This window comes from Fundulus heteroclitus, chromosome 14, assembly GCF_011125445.2.
Source record: "Fundulus heteroclitus isolate FHET01 chromosome 14, MU-UCD_Fhet_4.1, whole genome shotgun sequence".
NCBI lineage: Eukaryota > Metazoa > Chordata > Actinopteri > Cyprinodontiformes > Fundulidae > Fundulus > Fundulus heteroclitus.
In genome coordinates, this window is record NC_046374.1 from 3,450,001 (window position 1) to 3,463,980 (window position 13,980).

Consider the following 13,980-nt stretch of genomic DNA (forward strand, 5'->3'; position numbering starts at 1 on the left):
AACAGATATTTGTTATGGATATGTAAAGGATAATACTCCTCTTAAAGAAAAAAAAAATTAACAAGAGGAAAACAAACGTTTTAAGAAAATATCTGCCCATGTGGCCAATTCCAGCTGTGGTTTTTGCCATGGCCAAACCAATTTTATTAAGTGCACAACACATATTTGCAATTGGGCACAGATGACCTCATTTTTACTTTGAAGAAATTAAGGAGTTAGAAAGGTAGTGAGATATAATCTAGATCTGCTGCTATATGCTTTACTTGTAACATTCATATTTATGTTAGAAAACGCAATTTTTAATTAATTTCCTTACCAATTTTCAAATAATCAATATCCACTCGTTGCAATTATTTTAAATTGCTTAAGAATCCGTTTTGCACATAAGCATACATGCATTGGTTTAACAGTTTTAGGATAAATTATCATATCCAAACACCAATTTAGGTTTACACCAATAAGAACAACAGACAGTCAGTTGAAAACAACATAAAAACACATTATAATCTGTTAACAATGCATTTATCTGGGTATCCACTCAGGTACTATTTATTTGACACAGCACAGTAAAAGCAGAAGCCAACCACAGTGGCTGCATTACAAAGCAAAAGTTGTTTTAGCATGGCATTCAACCTAAGGCTAGCTTTCATGTAATTTGCTCTAAAACGTAACATGGTCCCTTACTGTAACACAGCAGTACCTTTAACTGAAATCTTACATGTTCTATCTGCAAAGTGAGCTGTTACTTTTTCACCGGGAAAGCTTTGAAAGTTACCTGTGGGGTGCTCATGCTGTTAGCTGCACTGAGCTATGATATCACGTCTTTCTTCCTCAGCCAAACCGGCGCGTTTCAGTTTCTTTCGGGTGCGCCCCCTGCTGTCGGGAAGTCTGAACAACAACAACAACAACTCTTAATGCATCACGTGACTTTTGGCACAAATTTACCGCAGCGGTGGTGGCATTGTTTCGTACTCGAGCAGAGGCAGTTTTGTGCGAGCACAGACCGTTTTGTACCCAAGGAAAACTTATAAATGATATTTTGAGTGCAAGGTTGGCGAACAGTTTGCAAAACAATTTTTTGTGTGTGAAACATATCTTTTTGTGTGCAAAACAAGTTTTATTTGTGTGCAACACATTTTTTTGCTTACAACGTTTTGTCAAGAAATTATCTCCATAGTTAACGGTTGATCATGTGATTTGTGCATGTTGATTAGCATCTCTGAATATATCAGAGATGCTGAACATTTACCCCTCCCCCCAGTTCCAAGTTGCTTAAACACCATGGGTTAAATGTTGTGATATTGTGAATATAACTGTTATATAAATATGAGCCACTTCTATTCATCCATCCCATATTATATTGTAATTTCACACACCTGTCAGAGGTCCAACAAAACTGCATCAGAGACCAGAAAAAAAATTGTTTTTCATGTGACCTTTAATATGCAATTAAATCATCCTCAAAGGCCGTGTGGCCTTTCGCCCAGTCGAAACACCAATTTGACTTAAATTCTACCTCACAGCTCTTTCCAGAGAAATCTTAGTAGCAACTCAAGGGCTCAGGGTCACGTTACAACTAAAATAACAATTCCATGTTGTTTACCATTTTCCCCAGTTAAGTAATGTACAATGTCTCAAAAACATACATTTTGGAGGCAATGTTTAAAATTTGTGCTTTCATTTCCTGTAAAATGCTCAGCAGCATATTAAGTTGTTGGGGGCATAAATACATCTCCAATCCAATAAAAACAGGGATTTGTTCAAAAAAGGTTGAGAACTGCTGTTCTAGACATACCTATAATTTACAAAGCACGACTTTGATCTGGGCCTTTTTTCATGCCTTCTGGATTTTTAAGTTTTCAAACTGAAAAACATGAACAAAGCCTTTTAAAACGAAATAAACTGTTACAAAAACAATAGAATGATATTTTTGTTTTCTACGTCTACAGACAGTGACCTCTCCAGACCTTCACTCCCCTCTGCACTGGCAGATATGCCCTAAAACAAGACTTATGTTATGTTCTCATATGTACTTAAGGTGCCTTGTACAGTATTTGGCTTGGAAAAACACATGTATCCTAATCCTCACTATACATGAGTAAATAACTTATACACAGAGGTAGGGATGTTGATTAAGGGGAGTTGGACTCTTTCATAATGACACCAGAAAGAAGGATAGTGTTAAAGTTAAAACAACATTGCCACATCCAAATTAAGCAAAGCTAAATTTTAGGCCTTCTCCAAGCAACATTCGTTTTCCTGGATGAGATTGGTTGTGCTGCTAGAGCTTTCCATTCTCTGTAAACACCTGCTTATGCTCATAGGGTCCAAGTAGGGGTGGGGTGTGCTTGCTTCAATTGTTATTGGGCGAGAAGAGGCACACACGCTGGTCTGGTTGCCAGTCCATTACAGGGCAACACAGAGACATTTGAACACCCATGAACAAGTGAGAATGACTCAATGATCAATTTAAGATCCATACAAGCCCACAAATGCATAGTGAGAACACGCAAACTATATGCAGAAAGGATCTACATCAGATCTAAAAGGATCTAAAACATTCCTGCTGCAAGTCAACAACCACGCTCCTTCGTGATTTTATGCTGTGCATGCAATATATTTTAGAAGGAAGATGCTGTCTAGCTTTTTATCCATTCACAGTTTCATTATTTATTTTATTTACATCCACAAAAAGCAGTTTTATTTACATCCACAAAAAGCTGAATCCTGGCCAAACACACTTCCCGAGAAGCTTAAGCGCCCAAAACTAGTCTTTAGGGTCTGCTACGACTTGTATAGCGTCTGAAATCTGTTATTTTTGAACGATATGAATTACTGTGTTGTTGCATGAATTAATGACTCAAACCTTCTTTGATGATACATTCATGCCTGCAGTAAATTCTGTGCTGTGTTCTTAAACCTAAATATACAGAACTGGTCAATCAACGAATGACCCTGATGAGGACCACAAGCTGAAACGTGTTGCTTTGTCTATAAAGTTGGTTTCAGATACTTCAAGTATTGCTAAACCTTTCACCTCATCATATATCTGACCCCCTTCATGCATCTTGGCAGTTGGTGTAGTTGTGCCAGAAACCTTTGGATCTCTATTTGAAGCATAAACATGTTATCGGACACCACCGACCAGGACCGTTACTGACCCAACACGAAAGCTCATTAACAGCAACAAGAGCAAGACAAGGTAAGGACTCCCCACTTTAGAACAAAGTCTTCTTGAGAAAACATTAAGCCTAACTAAGCGACTGAACTTGGATTTAATCTAAGAAGCGAATCAAACAGATTGATGAGCCAGCAGAGGAGTGGGATCAGTGGAGTCTCCTCTGTCCACTTTTTGACTTTGGCTTCTCTCTGCAAAGGATACAGAAAAGATTCAGACAGAGCAAACAACAGCGGGACAAACGTCTGTTTAAACCTAGACTCACGTTTAACGTTGACCATCACAGTTTTCTCCCTTCGTATTTTCTCTGTCTCGCTGTAAACTTCACATCTGTACCTCCCGCTGTCTCCACATGTGGGCTGCTTCAGAGTCAGACCGAGGTCTCCACTTTTCAGGAGGTCTTCATCCATCTTTGTTCTGTTTCTGAATGACTGGTTCTGTTCTTCAGGTTGGTCAGAGCCATTGTGGTACACGTGGATCTTGATGTGTTCCGGGTCCAGCTGCCACCACACCACTTTAGCATCCTCAGGCAGATCAGGTGTTGTTTTGAACGGAAGCAGGACGGACTCAGCCCCCTCCTCCACCTCCACCTGTCGGTCTGAGAGCACAACAGACACAAATTATTTCAGATCAATTGATTTTACGGCTCTGCGATAGACAGGCGACCTGTCCAGGGTGTACCCCGCCTCTCAGCCCATTGAATGCTGGAGATAGGCACCAGCACCCCTCGCAACCCCACAAGGGATAGACGTGTAGAAAATGGATGGATGGATGATTTTATGTCTCCCATGGTGGGAAAGGCTTTTCGTAAAAATAGTAGATTCTCAAAAAGTCAGTTTGAGCAAACTGACAACCCAGGAACCATCATGAAACCTGTGATGAGCTGCAGACTGCTGGAACACCAGTGTCTGTTTTGCAGGAATGACAAAAGGAAAACTCAGACGAGTCAAGGTAAGGCTTTCAAACCAAATCACACCGTCTCAAATGTGGAACGTGATGGTGGAAGCATCATGCTGTGGGACGGTTTTTCTGTCTGATGTACTGGTACACAACACACAGAGAAGGCTAAACAGGACTACCTTCAATTCCTTCAACTTCACCTCAACTATACCATTGAAACTCTTGCACAGTTGGGTGTTCCAACAGGAAAATTAGCCCAAACCGGCTTTAGACTGAATAAAGCAGGCTTAATACTAAACGACTGCAATGGCCTCCCTAAAGTCAAGCCTTAACTCTGGCCTCTTCCAATTCTGCGAAGAAGAGCGATTAATTATCCAGTCTGGATTGTAAGCTTATCGATGGCTGTGAGGAACTTCTGAAATAAATTGGAAATTGTATAGAGCCATTTACAACATGCTTCCCAGTCACACGCTTTCTATTTTAAATTCAGGTCATGCGCTGGGAGTTGTGTTCACTTTTTAATTCACCCTAATTCGTCAGTAAGTAAACTAGACTATACAGTACTTAGAAGGACCTATTGCAGGGTGGGTATTTGAAAAAATATGTAGATAAGAACACGTCAATAAAATATATCAAAACATATGTTTTAATACATACTGACAACTCTGAGCAACACCGTTTTCTTCCTCTTGAGCTTCTTGCTGTTGACCCTGCAGATGTAGCTCCCACTGTCTCTGTCCGTCGGGTATTTCAGAGTCAGACTCAGGTCTCCGTCTTCTGACCTCATCTGTGTCCGGCCTCTGTGCAGCGGGTGCTGATCTTCATGTTGATCACAGCCAGCCTCATGTTTGTGGACGATCACTGGTGGTTCGGGCTCATAGCGCCACCACTCTACCATAGCGTCTGCCAGATCCCCTGTGGTTCTGAAGGGCAGCAGGGCTGACATTTCCCCCTCATCCACCTCCACCTCACAGTCTGAGAAGACATTGGAATAGAAGAAATGTATGAATCTCTCCTCTTCTCTGCCCACAGACTTTTATTTTCCAATTTAGCAGCCATGCCTTGTTTTTAGAGGTAAAATATTAGGTTTTCAGAGTAATTTTAAAAGAAACATAGTTGGGTTAGAGATATAGGGTAATGACTCTGACCTTCAACAATGAGCTTTATTTGTTTCTTCATGAGGATTTTTCCATCTCTGCTGTAAACCGTGCAGGTATAGGTTTGCCTGTCTCTGTCTGTAGGGTGTTTCAGTGTCAGACTGAGGTCTCCAGTTTCGAGTAGGTCGTTGTTCATCTTGGTTCTGTTTCTGTAGAACGGACTCTGATCTTCTGGACTATCAGAACCGTTCTGGTACACATGCACCTTCAGAATCCAGACATCGTCGCAGCTCCACTCTACTTTAATGTCTTTTGAGAGAATGGTTTTAGTTTTGCAGGGCAGCAAGACAGAGTCTGCCCCAGAGTTCACCTTCACCTCGGGTACTGAGAAGACAAAGAAAGACAACAGAAGTCAAAAGCAAAGTAAAACTGTCCATTTCTTAGACTGAAATGGACCAGGTTGCCACGTCTTCATATTATCAAATATGATCAATACCTCTTTAACACACACAGCTTTTCTGGGAGAAAACTGTTCTGAGACAGTATTGTGCTGGCTCATTGCCAGTTACCTTCCTAGTGGACCCACCCATCTTTATCCATGAAAAGGATTTTCTTCCCAGCATCAGAGCTCATTCCTATAGATCCTTCTAAACAGGCAATAATCCTTGGGATGTCAGAGATCGGAGTCTGTCTGTCTGCAGAATCCACGTAATTACTTAACTGCCTAGACTGCGTGATGTAGGCCCTGTTCCCACTGGAGGTAAATGTATATATATATTCCTGGCTCTCCCAGTGGGTAACTGCCAGATTCTTGACAGCCATTGTGTGAGACCTCCTGTTATCAACCTGTCTCATTTCCTGTTATCTCTTGCCTGCTTTGCTCTTGTCGGATACTCCTGTTTGCTTCTGATCTCTGGACATTGACTCCTTGCCTTGCCTTCTCGACCAAGTGTGTCTGCCTCTGACCCTTTCTGGATCATCCTGCTTATTGTGAACGACCCAAGCCTGGACCTTGGACCTTTCTCTACCTCACTTGGAAACCTCTGCCCGGTGTGTGTGCCTCCTGTTACCGATTATCTCACCTGGATTCTGGATTTCTCTCACACCTTGCCCTTCTGGAAACCTCTGCCCTGTGCATGACCCTTGAACTGACAACGACTTCCCCGCTAGCCTTTGCCCTGTCTGGCATCATCAAGATTCGGATCAGTCCCTTAGTGATCCGAATCATCCAGACGGCGCCGCAGGAATCAGTCTCACTGGGATCAATCTTCTCAGATGCCAGTGCAACTTCCTCGCATCTGAGAAGGTTAGTGGCTTTCATTCAGTGAGTTGTTCCCAGCCACTAACCTTGCTCTTCTCCCCACAGTGATCCCAGTACGAGTTCAGATTAGTTCCTATTCCAGCAATACCAGTTTATTCATAATAAATAAATAAAGTTTTATTTCTTGTTTTGATTAAATTATTGGGTCTCTAGATTCAGTTTGGGCAATGCACATCTCTAAACATCTGTATGGAAGTTAAAGGTTTGGCACAAGCAATGGAACACTGACCCAGAGCATTCACCGAATATGTTAAAAAGTGGGTTTAAGTCAACAAAGTATTTATTTATTTATTTATGTCAAGTATTGATTTCAAAATTTGTGGGACGAGTTGGAAAGATTTGTATGAGTAAGAAGTCTTGGTGGAAACGCACTTGTCTGATGGTGGAAAAGGTGAACACTGAGTTCTTTGGGATGCAATGGTGAGCCCTCCTGATACAATCAATATTTGGAGCAGCTTCACAACCTGCTGAAAAAGCTGCCATGAATGAAAAGTGGAGTCAAAATATCCACAGAAAATTTGATGATGATCATTGTGAGAAAACAGCAAGATTTGGGGCAAACACGTGTGGAAAGTTGCTGAAAGCTCATAAAATCAGCCATCATCAGTCAGGGCTTGGACCAGAACCATAAAGCCAGTTGAAGGGGATGTTGCTCCTTCCTTTAGATGGGGACTGATTGTAAGCACCTACAGTGTGCATCTTTACCAGCCATTACATGGGTACAAAAAACATCTGATATAGTGAGAGTTGGGAGGTTGGCACTTAATCTCACAACCCCCTTGCAGTACCGCCTTGCAGCTAACCCCACTTTGAAGACATCTGGTTGACACAATGAATATCTGTGTTGTGTGTGACCAGAAATATTTCCAAATACCTAGATTTGTGTTTCTTTTCACTAAAGAAAAACTGAAACACCGACAGTACGCGGCAACAGGTGGAGAAGGGATGGCACCACAATAATCAGAGGTTTTCAAACCATTTTCTTGAAGTCCCTAATAAAATCTATCTGTGTTACACTAACTGGTGAACCCCCAAAATCCTCAGTACTGACCTCTGACGAGGAGCTCCACTTGTTTCCTCAGGAGGACAGTCCTGGCCTGGCCGTAGACGGTGCAGGTGAAAGTCTTACTGTCTCTGTCTGTCGGGTATTTCAGTGTCAGACAGAACATTGCAGCCCTCTTTAGCCTTTTTTTCATCTCTGTTCGGTCTGTATAGAACCAGTGCTGCTCATCAGGCCGGTCCATCCCCTTCTCGTACACATGAACCTTTCTGTCTTTAGTGTCTGTCCACTCCACTCTGGCATCTTCAGGAAGGCGGGTGATAGTGATACAGGGCAGCAGGACAGACTCCACCTCAGAGTTCACTTCCACGTGTGGAACTGAAAGTAGAGAAAACTTTAGCATTAGCAGTCGCACTGACTTCTTTTTTCTCATTTTAAGTCTTTTGGGCCCGCAGTATTTCATAGAGAAATGCCGACCTCACATCAAAAAATAGATGCTGAAACACTTTTCTTCATTTCACTTCATTTATGTTTTGTTGTTGTTGCTGTTTATGCAAAATCATGGGGTCACCCCTCCACCAAGTTCTGGGTTTATCCCAGTGACTGATCACAGAGAGGAGCACGGACGGTCTGTCAATCTCATGACGGGTTGGAAGGGTTGATATACCAGTAAATTATGTGTTCAGCCTTTTGGTACAGCTCTTTCTTCACCATGACAAACTGCAGTCGGTCTGCATTATTGCAGAGAAGGCCTTAATTAATCTATAGATCATTAAGACACAAAGGCACCTGAGCTCCTCTGCTTTGGGACTGGCCCCAACCCAGAAGGAGTGGGTCTTCAATAGATATTACGGTCTTTTAACAGATGGTGACTCTGGTCCATCATCAACCCAATCTCACTGAAAAACGTGTAGTAACCATGTTCGTCCACAGAAACTGAAATATTCAGCAAAACTAATAAATGAAACTACATTCCCTGAACGAAGATAGTGAAAATACTATGCATACTAGACATTATATACTAGAGCGGTTATCAAAAATGCATATAACGGCAGGTGTTTTACTTTGATATGTTTTTTTAATGTACGGGAATGTCGGCGACATAGAATGGCTGCGCCTACAGCAGCCACCGTAGCAATGGTAGAAAATGTAACATTCACACGTCTTTCTGAGAACGCACTGAAAGAAACTAATAAATGAAAGAATAACTACAATTCCTGAATAAATATTATGAATACTTCCCAAGTAATCTCATCAAAATACATCTAAACTCAGATGCTTTCTTTAAACGTTAAGTTTTCCACTGAAAGTACGGCGCATGACGGCCATGTTCTATTTTTTTTTCAGGTTTTTTTTGCATGGAGAAACTTGATAGTCACGTGACCGGGTCGCAATGTAAATGCTTAGGCTAAATAAAACGTAGCACTGAAACACATTATAGCTATAGTTGGTGATCCTGTTCAGAAACACTTTTTGTTGTAATCTGTGAAATGGTCCTTCCATCCTGAAAGTAGTAAATGCATTATGTATTCAGACAAAGGAGGTGAAAAATTAGATCTCTGTGAGAGCTGCAGACCGGCGTTTGCACCGAGGGGCAAGGTTTTGTCAGATGACTGGTCCTGCTCTCATTCACCTCTGTTCCTCAAGTTCCAGGGGTATCATTGTGACGGCTCACGTAACGCCGGTGTGCGTGCTCGTTCCTTGTTGGTTTCTGCTTACTGGCTGTGTATGCGGACTTCTGGTGTTTATGTGTCCGGTTAGCTTCGTTGTTAGCCGTTCATTGTAGTGCCGCGGCTCTCACCGTATACTTTTAAAATGGCTGAGAGTCTCAAGAAGCAAATTGTCTTACAAGTTTATGAGAAGAAGAGGAATGTCTCAGTAGAATCAAATAAGACCAGAGTGCATTTGGGAGATTCTTTTTTCACGCGATCCCCCAGAGGAGCTGAAAAGCAGGTAAGACGGTCTTGCTCATGCGCAATTATTCAATAAGGGATCTACTTACATTTCCTGAAATGCTGACTCTACTTTTAAGAATTCAAATTGTGACAATACTGCATCTCCTTTGTGGACCAATGTGGCTATTAGACGTTTTCCAGTGAGACTGGGTTGTCCCCATCAACAGCAAACTGACTGCTTTAAAATATCTGGTGCTGCTCCTAAAACATGTACAATAAAAGAAAAAAAAACATCAGTACCTACCTTTCTGTAAAAATTTTCTGAAATAAATAGCGGCCCAAGCAACGGCAGCAATAACCAGAGTCAGGAGAACCAGAAGGATGGTGACCCACGTGGGAACTCCTAACAAAAACATGATTACAGTGATTACAATAAATCTCCTGAGATCTTTGCAGATTGCAGCCTGTTATCTACAGACTGACCTGTGCTCCTCTGGACCTCCAGCTTAACTTCTAACTTTCCCAGCTGTTGTCCAAGCCTGCTGACAGTGCAGGTGTAAGTGCTACCGTCAATGAGTTGAGGTTTCCTCAGAGTCAGGCTCAGGACTCCAGTTTCCAGAGCGTCGCTCTCCATGGAAGTTCGACTTTTGTATTGCTGGTTTTGGGTCTGAAGGTCATCGCCCGTCCTAAGGCGCAGGTGGACTGTAGGGGGATTGAGATCTTTGCGACTCCACACCACAACGGACTTATCCAAAAGAGAAGACGAGAAGGAGCAGGGCAGCAAAACAGATTCTGCCTCTTCACGGACGTTAATCACCTCCACAGCTGAAGCAAGCCGAGGAACTGTGAGCGAAAAAACAAAAACAAATGCCTTTTCAATTCAGGGTACTTTTAAACGACTAAACCTATTCTTGAGCCTCATTTGACACAATTTAAATATGAAAAACTCTATTGTTGAGTTTTGGTTAATATGAAGGCAGTGGAATCAATCACAGAAAGATGGACGTTGATTGAGCTATGATATCAAAGATTGCACTGCAACCATACCATCATTGTTTATAAAGTGCTTAAAAACAAAGTGCTGTACATTGCTTCAAGTTAAAACATCAATTAAAAGTAAAAAATAAAAATAAAATAAAAAGATAATGCACAAAAACGCTTAAAAGAAACAGTAAAACCAATTTAAAATGAAAACTAAGTCCCGCTAGTGATAAAAGCAAAAGAATACGCCTGAAGCAGGTTTTAGAGATTTCATTTAATCAGTTTGTTTCACCTAAAAAAACTACACCACTATGGAGCCTCTGGAGGTCTAACTCTGGAAGGGACATACTCCAAAGGATTTGTAGCTGTAATTCCAGCAAACGTATCGACATTTATACAAACCTTTGTGTTTACCCAGTACATAAAAATCATAATTAAAAGCATTGAAATCTGTGGTTTTAATGTGAAATATTGGGACAAAAGTACAAAACTATTTTTGCACTAAGGGTTTAGTTATGAATGACAATTTCTGTCTGTTGATCAAAGATTTGTTACAACTCAGCCAATACTTAATTACTATCTCTACAACTTTCTACAAATAATAGAGCTTATATTATGCATTTCTTTCAAATTCAGTTGGATTTTCTATAATATAAATTATTGCATTTATTGCAAAGTATCAGAGTATATGAGTATATGAGTATATACATCTTTTCTTTCTGTTTCTTGAAATGGTCTTTGAAGAAACAAAAATGCTTTCCCTTTAAACTAATGGGAACTGATTGAAATTAAACCCGTAAAAACAGTGGAGGGAGAGGCAGATACATTTGTTTTTGTTATAAAGATAGATCAGATGGCTTTAATTCGTCTTTTTTTCTTGGCAACAGCTTCTTCCATAAACATGCCCGAACATAAAACCCTTTCTTTCGTTTCATCTCAAATGGACTTCTCAACCGACCTGTTTTCTCACCTGTGGTATGCACACAAACCTGTTCCACTCTGATCTCGTCCTCCATTGAAAGGACTGCAGCGTCAGAGTTGCTGTTGAACTTTTAAAAAATAAGTTGAACTGATGAAAAAAGTGAAAGAGTTTCTTACCAAACAGAACAGCCACAAGCAGCACAAACATCTTTGCCTCCGGTTTTCATCGATCTCCAGCTCCTGGACCAAACACTGCTGTCCATTAAACAGAAGAGAACCAGCTGCCTCAGTCGCTGACAGTCATCGGCTTGCATTGAAGGCGATGGGAATTTTTTTTGCCACTCCAGACGAGGAAGCTCAACATCCAGTAAATGAGCAGAGAGGGAGGAGATACAGTGAACGTCAAAAATAAAAGCCGGAGTTTATTACTTCACAGGATTTGAGCAACGGCTTTCTTGAAATTGTTACCCTTAACATGCAGCGTTGTTAGTTCAACATAGTGTTTTAAATGTGCATGAATGTAGAGGCATTTCACAACTTTGGATTAAAGAATGAATGTTTTGAGCGATTAACCTGAGATTATGGAGGAGCAGAGTGGCTTTGCCCAGACCAGAAGACCAGGGCCCGTATTTACAAAGAAAACTAAGACTAAAGGAAGATCTTAGTGATATCATTTTAGGAAAAAGCTTAGAAATTTTCAATTTCTGAGATTTCTGTCAGACTTTTACCACAGTGAGATAAAAGTTATTCACATAGGACCCTAGGCATATACCCTAAGAGAGCTCCTAAAGTGAAAAATGTGATGAGTAATGAGGAGGACTTTTAGCGAGCCTAAGAGTGTCTGAAGAAGGAAGATGGTGGAAACAGAGAGAGCTGATTGGCTGATCCACCACCTAAACGAGGAGGGGGGGGGGGGGGTGTCGTGGCTGAGTGGTTAGGGCAGCGCGCTTGCACTCAGACAAGGATTCAAGTACCTGGCTCAATCCCCAGTCCCGGCACTCTGGGTCCCTGAGCAAGACCCTTAACCCCAGAACGCTTCCCAGGCACCGCACATGGCAGCCCACTGCTTCCCAAGGGTGATGGGTTAAAAGCAGAGAACAGATTTCATTGTAATGTATGTTTCAATGACAATAAAGATGTTATTACTATTACTATTAAAATGAGCACATAAACCTCTTTAATTTAAGTCATTATAATGATAATTTAAGTAATTATAGCGGCTGGATGGGTTAAGATGAACCTTTGGAAACATTGTTTTGAGGATAACTAGATAAGAGGAAAAGCATTAAATAATCATAAAAAAGTGGACAACTTTAAAAATAATTTATGTAGTACAGAGGCGTGTCGATATCATTTTACAGTAAAATGCTCTCAATACCAAATATTTGAAAAGAATTGGAACAATAATATATACATAAACACACAGTCAAAAAAATATACACTCTATATACTTAGAGGGAAGATGTGGAAGAGGTGAGAAAGTATTTGCTGCACGATGTCAGTATCCATAACCTGAATGGTCGTCCAGAGGTTTGTTTGTGTGATGCCGTCTGCTCTCTGGCTTTTGATTGCTGCACGAAGCGCTTCTCAGTTTCCAGGCTGGTGTTTAAAAGCACCAAGACGTGCGGAGAAAACGATGCATTGATCTGCAGCGACGCTCTTCAAAGCCAGCCAGTTCGCTACGTGGAATTGACCTTTCAGTGCTCTCTTGTTCTCTCCAGAGCTCTCCAGAGCTCTTGTAGAGGTGCTGCTCCTCTTTTCAGTTCAGTTTTTTTAACCATTTCATGTCTGCTGTTTAGCCGCCGTTTTATAGAAGCAGGTGATCACAGTATAATGCTGACAGCTGTGTGCGCATTGATATCAAATAGGTGAAATAGTAAAATGACCAGTATGACCACTTCCAGTTTACAGACCTTAATTACAAATTGATCACAGTGAAAAATGATGTGCAAATACTTAAAACCAACAGGTTACTTTGTGTCCCCTGAAGATCCTCCTACTGTTATGATTACTGCTGGTGAACCCGACATTCAGCCGGACATGGAGTTACATTTTCTTAAAAGGTTTATTGAGAGGTTGAATAGTGGCGATGAGACAGATGAGCAGAACCAGACTGGAGCAGATGGATAATGGCAGCAGGCCAGGCGTAGGCAGGCAGGGATGAGCAGGAAACCAGAGGATGCAGGTAGGGAGAGACCAGACTGAGCGATGTGGGCCAGGAACTAAAAACCACCAGAACAGGCAGAGCAAGGGACTCACGGGGAAACTGGCAGAACTGCAGCACGCAGACAACTGAACTGAAGAGTCCAGCTGGCTGATCATAAAGTATCAGGCAGCGAATGGCTCATCATACTGGCCGAAAAACGACGAAGAGATGAGAGACATTCTGGCAGTGATGAGTTGGCAGAGGAAGGTTTATGTAGGCTGATGAACAGGTGAGCAGAGTAAATATTTAGTGGCAACAGGTGGAGATGATCTAGAGTAGGGTGGTGGCTGGAGGGAGACTGAGCTGACTGGACGGTGGCTGGTGGCTGAGAGGTGACAGGCTAAATAAGAAATGTCCAGAAAGCTTTATCTCCCATACATTTTCAAGATAGCGGCGGCATTACTTTTATTTTATTATTGCAGCCTCATTTCATTATGGCTTGTCAATAAAAATAAAAATAAAGTAGACTGCCACCAAGTGG

At 41.5% G+C, this 13,980-nt stretch overlaps 1 protein-coding gene across 1 annotated transcript; it reads right to left on the reverse strand.

Moving 5' to 3' along the window:
• Positions 1–2,716: 2,716 nt before the first annotated feature.
• Positions 2,717–11,606, reverse strand: LOC110367087. Its single transcript, XM_021311663.2, has 8 exons — positions 11,471–11,606; positions 9,875–10,234; positions 9,696–9,794; positions 7,548–7,874; positions 5,227–5,559; positions 4,736–5,053; positions 3,444–3,776; positions 2,717–3,369 (listed from the first exon to the last, which is right to left on the reverse strand). The coding sequence occupies exons 1-8, from the start codon at positions 11,499–11,501 to the stop codon at positions 3,293–3,295; spliced, it is 1,878 nt and encodes a 625-aa protein (XP_021167338.2). The 5' UTR covers positions 11,502–11,606; the 3' UTR covers positions 2,717–3,292.
• Positions 11,607–13,980: the final 2,374 nt, after the last annotated feature.